Source organism: Neltuma alba, unplaced genomic scaffold, assembly GCF_004799145.2.
Source record: "Neltuma alba isolate B1F8T4 unplaced genomic scaffold, ASM479914v2 tig00004331_pilon, whole genome shotgun sequence".
Taxonomy (NCBI): Eukaryota; Viridiplantae; Streptophyta; class Magnoliopsida; order Fabales; family Fabaceae; genus Neltuma; species Neltuma alba.
This window is the reverse complement of record NW_021633659.1, coordinates 84659-104332: the sequence shown is the minus strand read 5'-3', so window position 1 is coordinate 104332 and position 19674 is coordinate 84659. Positions and strand designations below refer to the sequence as shown.

The following is a 19674-nucleotide window of genomic DNA, read 5'->3' as shown; positions in this document are numbered from 1 at the left end:
TTCAAAGTAATAGATAGTATACTTTTCAGTTTTTTTTTTTTAAAAAAAAGGACTAGCACCTTGCCTTTATGTGTTTAGCCCCACTTGCTTTAGCTGTATACTTTACTTCTATTTTTTTAATTATAAATCTAAAATTTAAATAATTAATTTATAAAAATTATAAAAATTAATTGAGATAGTTATCTACAAAAGAATGTGTTTATTTTTTCACATATTCCTTTAATAATTTGTACTGAGAAACTGTTCCTAATGAAAATTCTCTTAACAAGTACAATTGATAAAAATGATTTAGAAAATAAATTATAAATTTAGAGAACAAAATAAATTGTGATATCATATTTATAATTAAAACAACTCCTCCATTAATTAATTCTTAAATTTAGAATTGAATGAGTAATTTATAGTTACTTTCCCCCCTCCTTTTGCACAAAATTCATAACTTAACTGAGAATGGTGAAATGAAATGGGACCAAATATATTAGGCTAAGGGAACACTCGTCAACATACTGATTTCAATTTTTAATATAAGATTTAGTTTATAATTTAATTTTATTTATATTAAAGATAGGATGTAATAATATTAATGAAATTATGTTTATTCTTCACCAAAACATGACTCAATACATCCACAAAAGTGCATTGTCTTTCCAGTCTTTTGGGTTTAATTTACTACGATGATTTAAGAAGAAGAATAAAGCAAAAGGTGAATGGATGAAACACGAAAACCAATAAGAGGAAGAGCATTATAGTGGAAAGTGATCGTGATAATGAAAGTAATGTGGATGGTTGGGTCATTGCCTCAAAAATCTGAAACATCCTCATTTCTTCAAATGCTCGGAAGGCGTATCAACTCTTCTTTCCCATATTTCAATGCAAATGACTTTCATTACTTTGAATAATACTAACAATGCCTCCCTTGCTTGGAATCCATAATCAATTCACTTTACATTCCTTCTTGGTCTCTCCCTCCCTTTGAAGGGTCATTGTGTATGCAAAATTATTCTCTGCATTGCTTTTCTAGGATCGCACCCTCTCTCTCCGCTTTTTTTCAAAAAATAATACTCTTCCGGTTTTTAATATAAGACCCATTTAACTAATTTGATTAGATTAAATAAGTTAGGTAAGTTAGTTAATCATAAAAAAAGTGACACATTTTTCCTAAAACACCATAATCATCTTTCTTAATACCCCATTCTTCCTCTTCTACTTGATTATGGTTGAGGGAGTATCCATAGGGGTAATTTAGAGAAAATTAATAAATATGAGAAATGGGTTTTATATTTAGGATCAAAACCAACTCAAGAATTGAGTCCTATATTAAAGACCGGAGGAGTAGCAAAAAGATAAATATTAACAGCTTAAGATTACAAATAATATCAAGCAGGGTTCATAGAATTGTTGGTTATTGCAGTTTGATCAAATTTTGATCTTGATCCTCGTAATTTCAAAATCTTTAGTTTTTTGTTCTTATATTTTCATACCAATCTGGTATGAATATAAATATAGGGATCAAAATCAAAACTTATTGAAAATATAGGAACTATTCATTAAATTTATACCAAATCCTTATAAAACTATGAGATCAAAAACCAATGATTTGAAATTATAGTGATCAGAACTAAAATTCGATCAAATATAATGATATTAATCTTTAATTTATCTTAAAATACTTTAGAACATATAACACCCCCACTCTTTAAGATGGCTAGTTTTTAAAAGATATTAATATTTTAAAAGCATTACGGTTGTTAGCTAATTTTAGTTCTTCACCTTAATTCACATGATTCAACTTTAGAGTCCAACATTAAATATGAAGGGAAGTATTTTTTTTTTTTTATACAGGACTTTGCTGCCTTGTAGTCAATCAAGGAATGGTGGCTACTCGGCGAAGGCTTTGTTTTCTAAATAATTGTAATTATTAAATTTAAGTAGTTCACTAATTAAAGCTCCTCTAGATAGTGTTGTTCCATAATGAAGGTCCTAGGTTTTTTATTTATTTTTTGACCTGAAGGGTCCTAGGTTTTGAACTTGAGAACTGCCAGTAGTTTAATTTGCTTACCTTTTGCGAGGACTTATAAATTTAATATAATGCTTAAACTAGCGTCAACTTGCTTTGCAAAACCGCTTCCTTGCTTGAATTTGGTTACTAGAACCTCTCAATTGACCGGTGTTCCTGCATGATTCGCATATAACAAATTATAGAATTAAGGTACAAATTTACTTTAAAAGTTTTCACACAACAGTACCGAGTATAAATTTTTTTAAAAAATTTAAAATTATAGTAATATTGCCTTCAATCGTTAAAAAATTAACATTCACAGTTAAAATAGTGACATTGGCTATTACTGTTTTTAGTGGCAGGGGATAATATTGTTATGATTTTAAACTTTTAATATAAATTTGTATTAAAAAAAAACCTTTGGATACCTAGTACTCCTAAGAAAAAATTTTCAGGATAAATTTACATCTTATCCCATGTGAAACATATACGAGAGCCTAATCCATAAACCATGAACACATAAAACAAACAGAACCAATGGACCTAAAATAAACTAAAAGCAGAGCAACCAATCAGAAAACCAACGGCTGAAAAATTAAAATGACTTCGAACCAGCAATGACATTGTGCATGAAATACAAAGAGAGAAGGCGAATGGCGAACAAGTGATTGGCTCATCCGCTCTAATATTTTGCAAAATTTTCTTCTCCATTATATTAAAATTATCTAACTCACCCTTAAAAATTAAAAAAATTGACAACAAACTAATTTTTAACGTGAAATTTGCATAATTTTTTTTTTCTCAATGAGATGGAAGCAAATCTACTCAAGCAGTAAGCAAGGGACCATAAGAATATAGCTATTAGTAGGGCCCTTGTATTTTATAGCAACTTTATGGTTCAAGACAATTTTCAGTTTGCAAAATTTTTAAAATAAAAAAATTGAAAACATAGAAGCATGTACACACACTCTGTGGTTGTATCTATGAGTCACTTCCAACATGTTTTAGATAGACACAAAAAACTTTAAACTTCATTAATGCTCATTTAAAATTTAACAACTTTTTAATTTTATCCTTATTTAATATATATTATAGCTCATATAAATAAAGTCAACACAATAATAAATGAACGGTAAAATTGTATATACATACCAAAATTTTTTCTCAGTGTCTTATAAATAGGACTAAAAAATATCTATTTTTTCAACGATTAAATATAATAAAAAATATCTTTCTTTTTTTTTACTTTGTAAACTGGAGTAGAAAGGTGGCAAGCAAAGCAACCAGACACAGTGGTGATTGTGATTTCCAATATTAACATCTATATTCGAGGCTGCTACTTTAAATCGGCAGGCATGTCCCGCGTATGTTCGCATCAAACTTCAACAAACTCCGCGGCTTTTTTCTTTTTCTCTTTTTAAAATGCCTTTCTGTGATCTCGAAGCTCCTTCACATTTTAAATTTTTTTCTTGGGTCGTTGTGATTGGGACTTGCTAGGGTTTCAGAATTTTGTTTGATTCTCAATTCTTTACGTGTTAATTAATATTTTTAATGTAAAATATATATATTATTAATAACTTATGAAACAATGCAATTTATTTTATATCCATATATTATCCAGGGTCAACTTTGAGTTTGGTTACGATCATAGCTTAGATATACTATTAATGATCACATAACTTTCATTTTCAGTAAGGCAGACACATGGATTAAGGTTAGAGAAAAAGATTTGATCCTATATCCCATGAAGTATTTTTTAAAGAAAAAATTGCTAAAAAAATTCCTAATCCAACTCCTAAAAATATTTAAAATTTGTTTAAGAATTCTTCTACAACTTATTTTTAGCGAGTGTAAATTTTTTTAGCTGTGTGTCACCTATTTTTAATTACGTATGAAACCAAAAATATTTGTACATAACTAAAGATATGTTACACAATGCCGATAAAAAAGAGTTATATTCGTAAAAAAAAAAAAATCCACGTTTCCCGGTATCTTTAAACACTAAATTTGACAATGAAAAAAATCTTTAACATTTCTTCCTTTTTTATATGCCTTTTTGTTTTTGTGACTTTTGTCATGCCTTTGGAATAAATTCAAAATATCCTTGCTGCAAAGAAGGAATGAGTAGAATAGGAATAGAAGCAATTGAAGTGGTCACCTGCAAATCTTTGCCATATGGGCCATGCAAGTGGCTGTCAAAGAAGAGTGAGACGCTGAGACCGACCATCACATGACATTAAATATTAATTGACTGGGTCTGGTTTTCTTGGTGGTTAGGTATGCACTATTACTGTTTTTTTTTTTGGGGTGGGGGGGACACTGTTACTGTAGCTTGGACATTCATACCTAGGAGCAGTACAATTTTCTATTTTTATATTACTATCATTAATAATCATCCATTAATTAATTAGTGCTAATTAATGGGGTTCGTGTTGTTGTATTACTAAGTTTTTTAATTTATTTTGTTAATTAGTGGCCCGGTAGTTGTATAAGATTTGAGAAATAGGCTGTCATCCACCCCTCATGAACAGGATAATTTGTTGGAATATTATATTAGGCGTAAATACAAGGACTCTCCCGTCTACATATAAGGACTCTCCCGTCTACAATATAAGTCGTTTTAATTAATTTATTAATATTAAAAACATTGTATATATTATGCATAAATATGGATACTCCTTTTAATTTATAATATAAGTCATTTTAAATAATTCATTAGTATTAAAAAAATGGTATTTAATTCATTAAATGTGTTGAAATGAGTTTTTTTTACAACTTTACAAGTATTAAATAAGGTTGTAAAGGAGAGAAAAATAAGTATTAATTACTTTTCGAGTGACTTATATTTTGGACCATTTTTCTAAAAGCAACTTATATTATGGACCAAAGGAGTAGTTTTTTTTTTTTTTAAAAAAAATTTACGTCACACAGCTGTACTTTGAAATGCAATGATAATTAAAATACCAAAATTAGTGTTTCTCTGTCGGAGCAATGAGAAATAAAAAAATCATAAATATTTTTTTTATACATTATACTGTTGAAAATCATAAGGTTTGAAGAACGAGTGGCACTGCATGCTTTGGATTTTATATATGTATATATTGTTATTATTATGTAAAATTGTATTTCACTTTCTCTAAACTGCTGCTCTTTTAATGAGGCATAAAATGTCGTAAACAGAGTAAGAAAAACTGATAAATTAATAAGAATAATGTGAGAAAAATATTATATGAAAAACATAAAGTACATGAAAATACCCCTATATACTCATATGGTATTAAATATAAAACTCATTTTACAGTGCAAAAAGAGTGTTATATTTAGAATTTGAGGGGTAATATATCTAGGGGCAAGTATTAAATAAGTTTATCATAAGGTAAACTCTATGCAAATTTCCTTTGATTGCGATTACAGTGATACAAATACTTCTATATGCTATAATATTTATAATATATTCAATATTATTAATTAACAATGCATATTTTTCATCAAAAATAAAAATTATTTCTGATTATTAATTTAATTTTTTATTTTATAAGTCTAACCACCTCTTTATCCATCCATTTTTCTTAAAAAAATAATAAAAAAAGGTGTCCAGAGAAATTGCACTGTCTTTATTGTCAGCAATTTCTTCAGATTTAATATTTAATATTATTTCGTGCCTCACAGGCTCAGATTATCACTGACGTTAGTTTTTGAAGCTGTCAAATGATCATGAAGTTGTTGAGATTATGGCTGGAATCAAGAAAGCAGTACTGATAAAACAATTACATTTATTGTTTTTTATGAGGTTTGACTCATTAATAAATCTCCCGAAAGAATTCAAGGATATTATTACCCTAATACTGTTACTGATTTTTAATATAAGAGCTAATTATCTAATCTGTTAGATTAATAAAATTTGTTAAGCTATTATTTATAATAAATATGTGCTGTCTTTCTTAAAATATCCTTATTAATTATGTGTACTAACTACAATTATCATTTGATTGAATCTTTAGTATATACAACTAGTACAATGATTACTTAAAAAATAAATAAATATAAAAAATAAAATATATTAAAGTTTTATATTTAGAATTAAATTTTAGGTCAAACTAATTCTTTTATATAAAACTTAAGCCTCAAAGTCAAATCTTATTACATCATCTTTCGGTTTTTTACAGGTCAATTCATACCCTTTTTTTTGTTTTTATAATTCACATTCTAAATAGTTTCAGTTTAGTCCTTTATAGATTGTTCAAGAAATTGGACAAAAAAGAATTCTATCTAATCGTTGGGTGAAAAAAAAACTCAATATATAAAGCCCATAAAGTCAATTTTAATTAATTATTAAGTATAATATATTTGTTCGAATGACAATTATATTCTGTCAATATTCAATATTAAGATGTGAATCTCACTATTTTTTTAATTTTTTTTCTCCTCTCAATCTTTAATTGAATACTCCACTTGATTGTGTCTAAATTCAAATATTATCATATGGCAAAATCTTTTACTTATTTATAAAGTTTTTTCAAAATGAATTTACATGTAGTCATTAATCACCATGGTCAAGTAATTTTTGTAACAGAATTTAAAATTTAAATATACTATAATAGTAACAAATGATTACCATACTTGAATTTTTTTTAAAAAAAGGTATAATTTATGAATTATATTTTATGCCACTGGCATAATTTACATTTTTTTTATTCCATTACAAGAGCTTGACTTGGAATTTATACTTACACCCCATGGCATTCTCACTATATCCTCGTCGCAAACAAGGCGTCTAAAAATTGATCTCTACTTTTATTATTTATGGATAATAATATGATTTGATATATATATTGGACGATTATTTATAAAATATTTAAACATTAGAGAAAATTGGAAAAAAAGTTTCCGTTAAAGATTTTATTGGTGAAAATATCTAAATCAGAATATTAATATGTTTTATATATAAAAAAAAATTTTCAATAGGATATATTTTTCGTAATTTTCTCCCAAAAAAAAAAACTCGTGGAAAAAAAATGCCTTTACGAGGGGGGGATGGCTTCATGAATCACAAGGCTTTGCGTCCTTTAATGCTATTGCCATTTTTCAGCGCGTAACCATCAATACCCCAATTCTCTCTCAGGTCTTTTTCCTTTGTTCAACTCACAAAATCTTCATTCTCTCTCCCTCACTCTTTCTTTTGTCCCCACACGAGTAAGACACATTCAAAAACTCTGACCACTGAGCACAGACATCCTCTTCTTCTCCACCTCCAACTGGAAATCCCCAAGAATTCAATTTTGACTTTTTTTGAAGTTGCAGGCTATTTCCTCTTAAGCCTTTCATCATCACACTGAACAAAGCATAAACGAGTCACCAACTTGGAAAGTTTGGTACAGTTTCTTTCAACCCCCACCAAGCTGCAAGCTTCGGAAATTCCCCTCTGAGAAGCAGACCAGGTATGAACATGATCTCTCTAGCATTTATGTCACCGGGATCACAGAAATTTATTTTTTTGTTCCGAAACTTAATATTGTTCTGTAACTGACAGTATGTGAAGACTTATTTAATTAATGAAAACGCGTTTTTTCGTTTGGACTTCGTTCTCACCCAAATTTAACGTCTCTGCATCAGAATTTTCTTACCCTCCAAACACACATTTTGGCCTTCAGAGTTCCCATTTTAGTTGATTTACATCCTTATCTCCATTTTTCTTCAGTCAACTTTAACTTTCGGTATTGGATAGATTTTGCTTCCTGGGCTTCGGGACAATTCGTGATTGACTTTATTTATTCCCCATTTTGTTTTCATTTGGGTGTTTGTTTCTGGGAAATTTCTGTATACAAGGAATTCAGACCCCTCTTGCTCTTTCCACAGTTCAGAATTCTTAGAGTTTCCTTTTTCTTCCTTAGATTTCTTACTGAAATTTGCAAGGCGTTCAATGTTAGGATTTTCTCTGGGTCCAAGGAAGAAGTTACCGTCGCTATGGCTTTGAAGTTTTCTCTTGTTCTGGTTCTGCTCGTAATATATTCCAGCGCAGTGGAGGCTGTTTCCAGCAACGACAATCAGAACTGTCTCAAGAAAAATGGTTCTTCTCTCGCTGCCATCAAAATGCCTGATCATCCAGGCCTCAATACGGCGTCTTCTTCTGCGTATACTGACTGTAGCTTCTCAAAGTCTGAGAAATTTGGGCATTCAGGAATAACCACATCAGATGAAGATACTGGTGATGATTATGTAGCAACACCACAGAAACAATTGCTAAAGCTCGATCTGAAACGTCGACCTGTGACGGTGAGTGAAGATGTCGAGCCAAAAAAACCTGTGATTGATTTCACTATTCGGGACTTGACCAGAATCCAGACCCTTCATAGAAGGGTCAAGGAGAAGAAGAACCAAAACACTGTTTCAAGGCTGCAGGAAACACAGCTCAAATCAAAGCAGGCTGTTACTCCGGCGCCGGCACAGGCAGCTGTGCCGGAGTATTTCATAAATGGGTATCCCGGCCGGCTTGTGGCAACATTGGAATCAGGGGTCAGTCTTGGCTCTGGAGAGTACTTCATGGATGTGTTTGTTGGTACACCTCCAAAACATTTCTCTTTGATACTTGATACAGGCAGTGATCTTAACTGGATCCAATGCGTTCCTTGTTATGTTTGCTTTGAGCAAAGTGGACCTTACTATGATCCTAAGGATTCAAGCTCCTTCAAGAACATAAGCTGCCATGACAAAAGGTGCCAGTTAGTGTCATCCCCAGATCCACCTCAGGCTTGCAAGGCTGAGAAGCAGAGCTGTCCTTATTTCTACTGGTATGGGGATAGCTCCAATACAACCGGGGATTTTGCTCTTGAGACTTTCACAGTTAATCTCACCACATCTGAAGGGAAGTCTGAGTTGAAGCGTGTGGAGAATGTAATGTTTGGTGTGGACATTGGAATAGAGGTCTGTTCCAAGGAGCTGCTGGGTTGCTGGGACTAGGAAGAGGGCCATTGTCATTTGCTTCTCAGCTTCAATCTCTTTATGGTCATTCATTTTCCTATTGCCTTGTGGATAGAAACAGCAACAGTAGCAGCAAACTGATATTTGGGGAAGACAAGAAACTTCTCAGCAACCCAAACTTGAATTTCACCTCATTTGTGGGTGGGAAAGAAAACCCAGTTGATACATTTTACTATGTGCAGATAAAAGCTGTCATGGTTGGTGGTGAAGTACTGAAGATACCAAAGGAAACTTGGCTTGTATCTGCAGAAGAAGGTGGTGGTAGTGGTGGAGGAACCATCATTGATTCTGGCACTACTCTAACTTATTTTGCAGAGCCTGCTTATCAGATTATCAAGGAGGCTTTCATGAAGAAGATCAGGGGCTACAAGATGATTGAAGAAGGCCGTTTTCCTTTAAAGCCTTGCTATAATGTTTCTGGGTTTGAAGCTGTTGAGCTGCCTGATTTTGGGATCATGTTTGCAGATGGAGCTGTTTGGGATTTCCCTGTGGAAAATTACTTCTTTGAGATTGAACCAAGTGCTGTTGTTTGTTTGGCAATTCTGGGCACTCCTCATTCAGCTCTTTCCATAATTGGGAACTATCAGCAGCAGAACTTTCACATCCTCTATGATCTCAAGAATTCCAGACTCGGATTTGCACCAGTGAATTGTGCTGATGTTTAGTAAACACTGAAGATTTTAAGTGAACATGATTGGTTGATGTCACCTGAGATGAAAAGAAGAGATAGAAGGAGACAGATGTGGGACCCATCTATCGAGATAGAGGTGATAGGTGGTCCCACTTCTCTCATTTTATTTTATTTTTACCAAAAGTTCAGCTTCTGTCATTGGTCGTCTGAACTCTAATTTAAGGGGTGTGGATTTTTAGATTTTTTTTTTCCTGATAGAAAGTTATAGATAAATGCTATGAAAGACAAGGCAATGTATTGTTTGTTTCTTTACTAGGTGATTGTAGAAGTAAGCTTCAGGTAATTATAGAAACAAGATCATAAATACTTGATTTCATTGTCAATCAGAAAGTGCAGAATTTTGCTATATTTTGAAGTGTAATATCATGACTAGGTCGGCGTAGTAGTGTAAAAATAAATGAGACTAGAAGAAAAAAAGGAAAGATGAAGCCTAATGTCACTCTGACTTGTGAATAGTATTTGAATTTTGAGGAGAATAATAGTTTTATAGGTAGTTAAAGAAATGGTACAGATTATGACATTAATCAATTGGTTTCTCCGTGATAAGAGAGTCACTCATTAGTCAAAATGAAAAATAACGATATAAGTATAAAGATATTGTTCAAATTGAGTAGCAGGAGAGAATAAAGATTCACATTCCTGCAACAATTTAATGAAATTTCGTAGATCATTCTTCCGTATATAAATAAGTGACTTAATTTGAGAGTTGATATTAGTCTTATATGTGATATCTATTTCATATGTTTATTAATTTTTCTCAAAATAACTCTATTGATATTCTCTTAATAATAATTTAGTAGGAAAGAGGGAGAAGAAATTAGGGGAGAGAGAGAAGAAATTAAAAAAGATAATTATGATGCTTTAGAAAAAACATATCATATTAATTAATTTACTCAAATTAGTTAATATGAAGGAGTATTAATGTTTGTCTTGAAATAATCAAAGTCAATTACAATTAACAAGTCTCGATTAATTTTTTTTTGCGCTGAAATAAGTCATGATTAATTAAGTTCTGTTTCATTAAAAAGATATGATTAGTTATGTTTACAAAATCATTCAAATGGAAAGAAAAGGAATAGAATTTAATAATCGCCTGCTTCCTCACGTTTATTTATATTTAATTTATTGAGCACTTGCAAAATATTATTATGCCTTGGAAAAATGTATGCCTTATAATATTGTTGTTAAAATTACTCCTATAATATTTTTATTAATTTGATTGGTAATAATTATGAACGAGTTTTCTTATGATCTTATGTAATCTCTCTTAACTTCTAGTTAAATAAGTTCAATTTAACATTTATTTGTGTAATTTATGTTTTTGTACCAAACTGGTAAATTTAAAATTTTATTGGAAATACGATATCATGAAATTATATGGGAACATTGCAAATAAAGACCCCTAATATGTGAAATTGCGATTTGGAACTCTCAATTTGGAAAATAGCAAATAAAGATCCGGTCCCATATTGCAAATATGAAATCTTAGTGAAATGTCTGTAATACTCCTCAGCAAATTATGATTTACTCTATTGAAGTTGTCATTCGTTAAAGTAAATTTGTCATTTCTTATAGTCAACTTGTCATTTGGCATACCCTCAACTAAGTTGTGATTTGATTTATTGAAATTGTCATTTGTTAAAGTGAACTTGTCATTTTTCATAGTCAACTTGTCATTTGACTGAGGGGTATTTCAGATATTTTACCAATATTTCATATTTATAATATGAAACCAGGTCTTTATTTGCTATTTTTTAAATTAAAAATCCTAAATTATAATTTTTATATATTAAGAGTCTTTATTTATAATTTTCTCAAACTATATTAAGATACAAAATCTGTTTGCATAAATCCTATTTAGTCATTACTTTAATTACAAAATGTGTTCCCCCCTCAAAGCATAGTATCTTCGTATTTTGGGTAATTTTATTTGAAACATTATCAAATATTAAATATGAAAATATTTCTCAAAAGATGTGCCACATTTAATATTTCATGAAGCGATATGACTAATATAAAGTTAATTTAATTATTAAATTAAAAATTTTGTTCAAGATCTGGTACAAATATTTGTCACAATTTTTTCATATTTTATTTTTTTTTTGCCAACATTTACTTTAATATTTTTATATATAATTCCTCTGGAAATTTCCACAAAGAACTGAGATAATTTTTTTAATTTTTATCTCAGATTTTTAATAAACATACAATAAATGATAAATATTTTAACAACTGCACCTTTTCAAAGAATATTTTTCATGGGCCTTTTTACTGGGCTGTGGTTTTAGATGGCCCAATCAAACAGCTCGGTAGGGTTTTATCAGTTGTCTTCTAGTGCAATGCGATTGTGCTTCTTCCCCTTGCGTCCAGCCATCCATCGTCCCAAATGGTTTCGTTCAGGGTAATGCACGACATGTTCCATGGCGTTTTATGCATTTCTGAATTTCCCTTTGATTGTTTCGGAGGAATGAGTTCGTCATTTTCAATTCCTATTTGTATTTTGTTCTGTGAAGTTTTGAATTGGTTCCAATGATTGTTTGATTGTGTGGAAACAGTTTCACCAGTACCAGGTGGTGGGAAGGGCCCTTCCTACAGAGACAGATGAGCACCCCAAGATCTATCGCATGAAGCTTTGGGCCACCAATGAGGTCCGTGCCAAATCCAAGTTCTGGTGCGTTATGATCCTCTCCCTGTATTGCCTTCTACTTGGATGATGAGAAAATGCAGGAATTAAAAGCAGTTCCTGTTTTAAACCTTCGCTAAAGTCACTCTTTGGTTCATGAAAGATGATTTGTGTTTTATCGTGAATTAAACGTACTGTATAGCTCAGACCTCAATCTGTCTTCTTTTTGTTCGTTTTAGTCCTTTGTTTGCTTACTAAAGGAATAGCTTGACGCTAGAATAATGAAAATAGAGTATCCAATCGTACATTATGTCGTTTCAGAACATAGCTCAGATCATTCATATTTTTCATTACCAAAGTTGGAATTTAGTAAATTTACTTATATGGTATATATGTGAATAATTCAGAAAGTCATAGATACTGCATCCTGTAAGAATTTTGAGGCCCGAAATTTGTGTATAAATTAAAATTTCGAGAATACTGTTTTGACTTTCAGCTGATTTGTTGATACTAAATTAATCGAATAGGTTCCATCATTTAAAATAAATGACTTAAACAGTATCTGGTTTCGCTCCCCGACAACTCTCTTGACCCTGTATTATCCCATCCATCTTTTGAATGGAATAAGAAAGTTGCTTGTATTATATATATATATATATATATATATATATATTTCATTGAGTTGAATAGTTGTATGTATTTGATGTCTTTAAAAATAACATCAGGCGTTTTTCTTTTCGTTTTTGATTTTGCAGGTATTTCCTGAGAAAGCTGAAGAAGGTGAAGAAAAGCAATGGGCAAGTGCTAGCCATTAATGAGGTCTGAAATATCCTTCTAGGTTTTACAACATTCCTTTAGACGATACAAGGCCCATTCTGTTATTCTACTAGTACAGTGAGTTACATTGAACATTGGTTTTTAAATTGGAAAGATGCTTAACAGTGGAATATGCTTTTGGGAGAAATTGAATGATCTAACAGCTATAGGAAAATGTGGTCTGTAGGCATTGAAGTTTGACGAATTTGAGCCAGGGTTCAGGACACTGGCTTACGTATATCTTTTATTTTTTGTCGTCCAATAGCCTTATGGGCTAACCTCTTGGAACCTATGCATCATGAATTTGAGTAAATGCATATAGAGGATAACAAATGCTGGAGATTTTTAATTAGAGTCAATTTGCAACATATATGAAGATCAAGCCAACGGTAAAGAAACACTTAGGACCCGAGCATGTCGCTTCATGATTGGTTTAGCCTGCTTATTCATTTATAGCCTTGGCCTACCTTAGAATCTTCATACTTTTTTAAGGGTGTGGTGGGGTGGTGGGATTGTTTCCAACTTCTTAGCTTCAGGCGTATTTCAGGTTCATCTATCATCTTCTCAAATGAGATAATTTGCTTTTAACACATGATGATTGCAGATTTATGAGAAAAATCCTACCAAGATTGATAACTATGGAATCTGGCTGCGATATCAAAGTAGAACTGGTTATCACAACATGTACAAGGAATACCGAGACACCACCCTCAATGGTGCGGTTGAGCAAATGTACACTGAAATGGCATCACGTCACAGGGTGAGGTTTCCATGCATCCAGATCATCAAGACAGCCACCATTCCTGCAAAGATGTGCAAACGAGAGAGCACCAAGCAGTTTCATAATTCTAAAATCAAGTTCCCATTGGTGTTCAAGAAGGTCAGGCCGCCAAGTAGGAAGCTGAAGACAACTTACAAGGCATCAAGGCCCAACTTGTTCATGTGATTTGGACAAGTCACATTCCCTTTGCTTATCGCTGAGAAGTTGTTTGATTTATTAGTGAACTTGCAAGAGCTAGAAAAGCTAATCGTATAGCACCAAACATCACCACATGCAACTGCAAGCTCTCAAGTTTTGAGCATTTCGTTTAGGAGAGTTGTTTTGATATTTTGCCGATCCGCATCAACTTACTCATAATTAATTGTTAAATTTTATTGGAAAGGCGATTTATGATTTATTATGATATGAGATTTGTTTGTGCAAATTCTATTTAACCATTACTTTAGTGGCAAAAATGTCTTAAACATGCCCCCCGTAACAGTTTGACTGGACCTAATGAGTCCATGTGTTCCTTCAAATTTTCGAATGATAAAATGATAATTATACATAAAGTTGGGGATGCTTAATGGGTTTAAAGAAGGCATGGGACCAAGGCATTGAGAGGCATTATGCTGCAGAGCGACTCTCTGGAAGCTTATTGCTGCCATTTAGTTTTGTTTGCTTTTATGGTGTTTTGTGTTTTCTGAAGTATCGAAAACAAAAATGTAAATTTAAATATTAAAATCAAAATTTTGTTCAATATCATGGAAGATGGTTATCCGAAATTTTTTATATTTCCTTTTATATTGTCGTCATATAATATTTCAGTGAAAAAATTCAACAAAGAACTTAGATAATTTTTTTAATCTCATTTTTTTTGGGTAAAAATATACTAAATGATAAATATTTCCAAGAACTGTACCTTTAAACCTACTTCTCATGGGCCTTCTTATTGGGCCGTGGTTTTAGATGGCCCAACCTAACATCTCCCTAGGGTTTTATCTCTTGGCTTCCACCGCAGCTGGGTTGCGCTTCTTCCCCCGGCATTCATCGCGCCAAATGGTTTCGTTCAGGGTAATGTACAACTTGGTCCCTGGCATTTTATGCTTTCCTGAACTTTCTTTTTCTGGTTTCCGAGGAATGAGTTCGTCGTTTTCAATTCTATTTGTATCTTGTTCGGTGAAGTTTTGAATTGGTTCCAATGATTGTTTGATTGTGTGGAAACAGTTTCACCAGTACCAGGTGGTGGGAAGAGCCCTTCCCACAGAGGCAGATGAGCACCCAAAGATCTACCGTATGAAGCTTTGGGCCACCAATGAGGTCCGTGCCAAATCCAAGTTCTGGTGCGTTATGATCCTCTCACTGTACTGCCCTCTGCTTGGACGATGAGAAAATGCAGGAATTAAAAAACAGTTCTCGTTTCAGAAATTCGCTACATTTTCATTTTGTTTCATAATAGATATTAAGTGATTGGTGGTTTATCCTGAACCAAACATACTGTACAGCTCAGACCTCAATCTCTCTTCCTTTTGTTCATTTTAGTTCTTTGTTTGGTTGAGATAGGAATAGCTTGACCACAGAATAATCAAAATAGAGTTTTCAATTGTACATTATATAGTTTCAGGACATAGCTCAGATCATTCATACTTTTCAGTACCAAAGCTGGAATTTAGCAAATTTACGTATATGGTATATATGTGAATAATTTAGAAAATTATTGATACTGCGTCCTGTAAGAATTTTGAGGCCCGAAACCTGTGTATAAATTTAAATTTCGAGAATAATATTTTGATTTAAATAGTGTCTGATATTGCTTCCCTACAACTCTCTTGACCCGGTATTACCGCATCGCTCTTTTGGATGAAATAAGAAAGTTGCTTTATTTGATGTCTTTAAAACTAACATCATGTGTTTTTCTTTTGTTTTTGATTTTTCAGGTATTTCCTGAGAAAGCTGAAGAAGGTGAAGAAAAGCAATGGGCAAGTGCTAGCCATTAACGAGGTCTGAAATATCCTTCTAGGCTTTTACAGCATTCCTTTTGACATCACATGACTCATTCGAGTAATCTACTAGTATACTGAGTTACATTGAGCATTGGTTTTTAAAATTGGTGAGATGCTTAACACTGAAATATGCCTGTGGGAGAAAATCATGCGAAGAGATATAAAGTTATAGGACTTTGGAGAGAGGGGTTTCAAGCATGGATCCAGTTTAAATATATCTATGGTTCACTTCAACGTATAAAGCAATACTTTCATGCTTTCTTGTGGTGAGAAATTGAATGATCTAAACAGCTAAGGGAAAATATACACTATTGACATGGAAGGTTGACAAATTTGAAGCTAGGATTCAGGACAATGGCCGAATGGCTATGTTTATTTTTTATTTTTTGTCACCAATAGTCTTTATCTGCTAATCTCTTGAAACTCATCTATCATGAATTTGGGAGCACACATATTGTAAATCACACATTCTGGAGATTTTTAATTAGAGTCGATTTGCAAGAAATGTGAAAGACCAAACCAATCATAGAGAAACACTTAGTCGCTTTTTTGAGCAGGAGGCCAGGACCTACCCTTGACATGCTTGCATGTCTCTTCATGATTGGTTTAGCCTGCCTGTTCATTTATTGACTTGGCCTACCTTAGAAGCTTCGTACTTTTTTTTTAGCGTGCGGTTGGATTGTTTCCAATCTCTGAACTTCAGTTGCATTTCGGATTCATTTATCATCTTCTCAGATGAGATAACTTGCTTTTAATATATGATGATTGCAGATTTATGAGAAAAACCCTACCAAGATCGATAACTATGGAATTTGGCTGCGATATCAGAGCCGAACTGGTTATCACAACATGTACAAGGAATACCGAGATACCACCCTCAATGGTGCTGTTGAACAAATGTACACCGAAATGGCATCACGTCACCGGGTGAGGTTTCCATGCATCCAGATCATCAAGACAGCCACCATCCCTGCAAAGATGTGCAAAAGAGAGAGCACCAAGCAGTTTCACAATTCTAAAATCAAGTTCCCATTGGTGTTCAAGAAGGTCAGGCCGCCAAGTAGGAAGCTGAAGACGACTTACAAGGCATCAAGGCCCAACTTGTTCATGTGATTCAGATAAATCACATTCCTTGCATTTTGCTGAAAAGTCGGTTGATTTATTAGTGTACTTTGGAAGAGCTAGAGAAGTTAATCGTATAGCGCCAAACATCATACCTGCAACTGCTAGCATTCAAGTTTTGAGCATTTAGTTTCGGAGAGTTGATGTGATATTTTGCTGATCCGCATCGATTTATTCGAGGGCGGTTTTGAATTTAGTGACAAATTTTGGCTTACTTTTTTCTGCATTACATTATTCACATGATGTTTTCCTTTTTGTTGAAGAACTGAATTTCCTCAGAAGCTCTCGCCAAGTGGGTCTGCTAAGTTTCAAGTATTGTTGATGATGTTATCCTGGTAACGGTGTCTTCTTATTGGAAGGAAATATCTGATGACCTTTATGGCAGTTTTGGTAGGATGGAATGGAGAAGGGATATATCACAAGCTTTTTCTCAATTTTGCACTTTTTCTCTCTACTTATTGGGAATTCCCTACTTCTAGTCTGAATAAGTAATGCAATGTTTCGTGTGCAAAAAAGAAAAAAGAAAAAAGAAAAATCTGTTTTGGAAAAGAAATGAGAAATATGCGCATCACTATTTATTCTTGGGATTGGAAAGACACCGTGAACATGCCCACTTTTCATTTTTATGGTCTTTCTTTTCATTTTTTGTTGCAACATGTGTTAATTGTTATTTTCAATGTGTTAAGAGTATTTAAAATTTGTTTGCATGAACTTGGAAGAACAAAATGAATAATTTAATGTTTTGTCGACGAAGATAATTTAATTACGAGGTGTTAAGATGATTTGGTAGTGAACCAGAGTAAAAAAAAAAAAAGGATCGGACCAGCCGGTTTAACTGGAAAACTGGTGAATTGGTCAGTGATCCGATATGGTTCATAGATTAAATCGGGAACCAGTTCGAACCAGATTTAATCGATCAAACCGGTGTGAACCGGTAAAAACAGGTAATAAACTTGTCAGAATGATTATTTTGCTATTTGTCATATTTTTTCTCACTCAGCTCCTAATATTTCAGTTATTATAGATTTAAATGGATTTTAATGGTAATTTTGGCATCAATAACTATTAATTTTAGTTATTTAGGAATCATAAAGATCAAAATTCTCAATATTATTATCCTTTATTGTTGTTACAATCAAATTATTATTGTATTTCCTTGTATTTTGTTATTAGTGATTATTAGTATTGTTATATTTTGTTATTTTCAATCAAATTATATTACTTAAATATGATCGGTTTGATTCTGGGTTGATCCCGATTGGATCCACTGACCCTTGAATCACTATTCTAACCAATTTAGTGTTCAGTCCAGTTTTTTGTTCCTTGTAATGAACAATTGAGTATTGTTTATATTTTTTCAAAAAGAAAAAAATAACTAGAGATGTTACTTTCTTCTGTTCTTATTATAAGTTTCAAATAACTAATTTATAAATAGTAAACAATTAGTAAAAATTAGTTAAAAATAATAAATAAGTTAAAAATAGATTTTTGTTTTCAAATATGTCTTTATAATAAACAAGAAAAAAGATTAAAAAAAATATATAAAAAATATGATAGGAGAAAAATAATTAAAGATAATATTTAAAAAAATATATTAAATATTAAAATAAATTAAAATTAAAATTTATAAAATTCATCATAGAATATTTGCTGGGATAAAGTGTGAGTATTATGAGACGGGGCCAGTACCGTCTGACAAAAAAGGTTGAGTACTCGTTTTGGCAAAGCAGTAGTACAAACAAGAAGAAATCAGTTATAGCAAGCACTGAGCAGGTAGGTGCCGGCAGTGGAGGTGACATTTGGACTTTTGTTGATGTGCTTATGATGAGAAGGCGGGAGTAACGCATTGTACTGCCATAAATTGGCTCTAAATGCTTGTTTGCTGGTAATGGACCGAAATTTGCCATTGCCTCTCTTTTTAAATATAAAACTTTATACCTTATAGTGTGCATTATAAACTATAAAATTTTATTTTATTTTGATCCTAAATATAAGACTCTGATCCACTTTGTCTTTTATATTTATATATTCTTTTTTCAAAGTAGTCTTCTTAATAATGGTAGTTCTAGCTAATATACTTGATTAGCAATGATATTTTAGTAAAGACAACACTTATTTATTACAAATAACTAACTTAACTTATTTCTTTAATCTCATTAAATTAGTCAACTAGCTCTTATATTTAGGATCGAAGGTAGTACATTTTATACAAACTAAATTTCATAATTAGGATATTATTAGTAGGACCATTAGGTCTAATTAGGTCTTCAGGGGCTGGTCCGCCGCATGCTGGTCCTCATAATAATATCTTAATGATGTAAATTTAATTTCAATTAGGCACTAAAAAACCGGATTGTTTAGGAGACCTATTGAGATAGTGGTTTAAATTAGGGTCAAGTTAAGCTAGTCATAATTGAAATAATACAATTTAATTAAAATATATAAAATACTCATCTATAATCATGAAAGAATTGATAATTAAATAAAAAAATATCAATTCATTACTAAATAGAACATTCGTGAATAAAATTGCACACAATCTACTGAGACTAAGTTACTACAGCATAAATGTGATGAGCTGCTATTTTTTCTTCTTCTTTTTTTAAACTCTAAACGTTGTGGTTTGAGGCTCCATGAGAAATAAGAAAATATATATATATAAAAATAAACTCGGTTAGTTTG

The 19674-nt window shown here is 32.0% G+C and overlaps 1 protein-coding gene and 1 pseudogene across 1 annotated transcript; both read left to right on the top strand.

Annotated features, from left to right (window-relative positions):
* Window positions 1–7926: 7926 nt before the first annotated feature.
* LOC114744315 (uncharacterized) lies at window positions 7927–17438 on the top strand (annotated as a pseudogene).
* Window positions 12009–14352, top strand: LOC114744310 (60S ribosomal protein L18a). The gene is made up of 4 exons (XM_028932481.1): window positions 12009–12069; window positions 12224–12339; window positions 13047–13110; window positions 13712–14352. The coding sequence occupies exons 1-4, from the start codon at window positions 12055–12057 to the stop codon at window positions 14051–14053; spliced, it is 537 nt and encodes a 178-aa protein (XP_028788314.1). The 5' UTR covers window positions 12009–12054; the 3' UTR covers window positions 14054–14352.
* Window positions 17439–19674: the final 2236 nt, after the last annotated feature.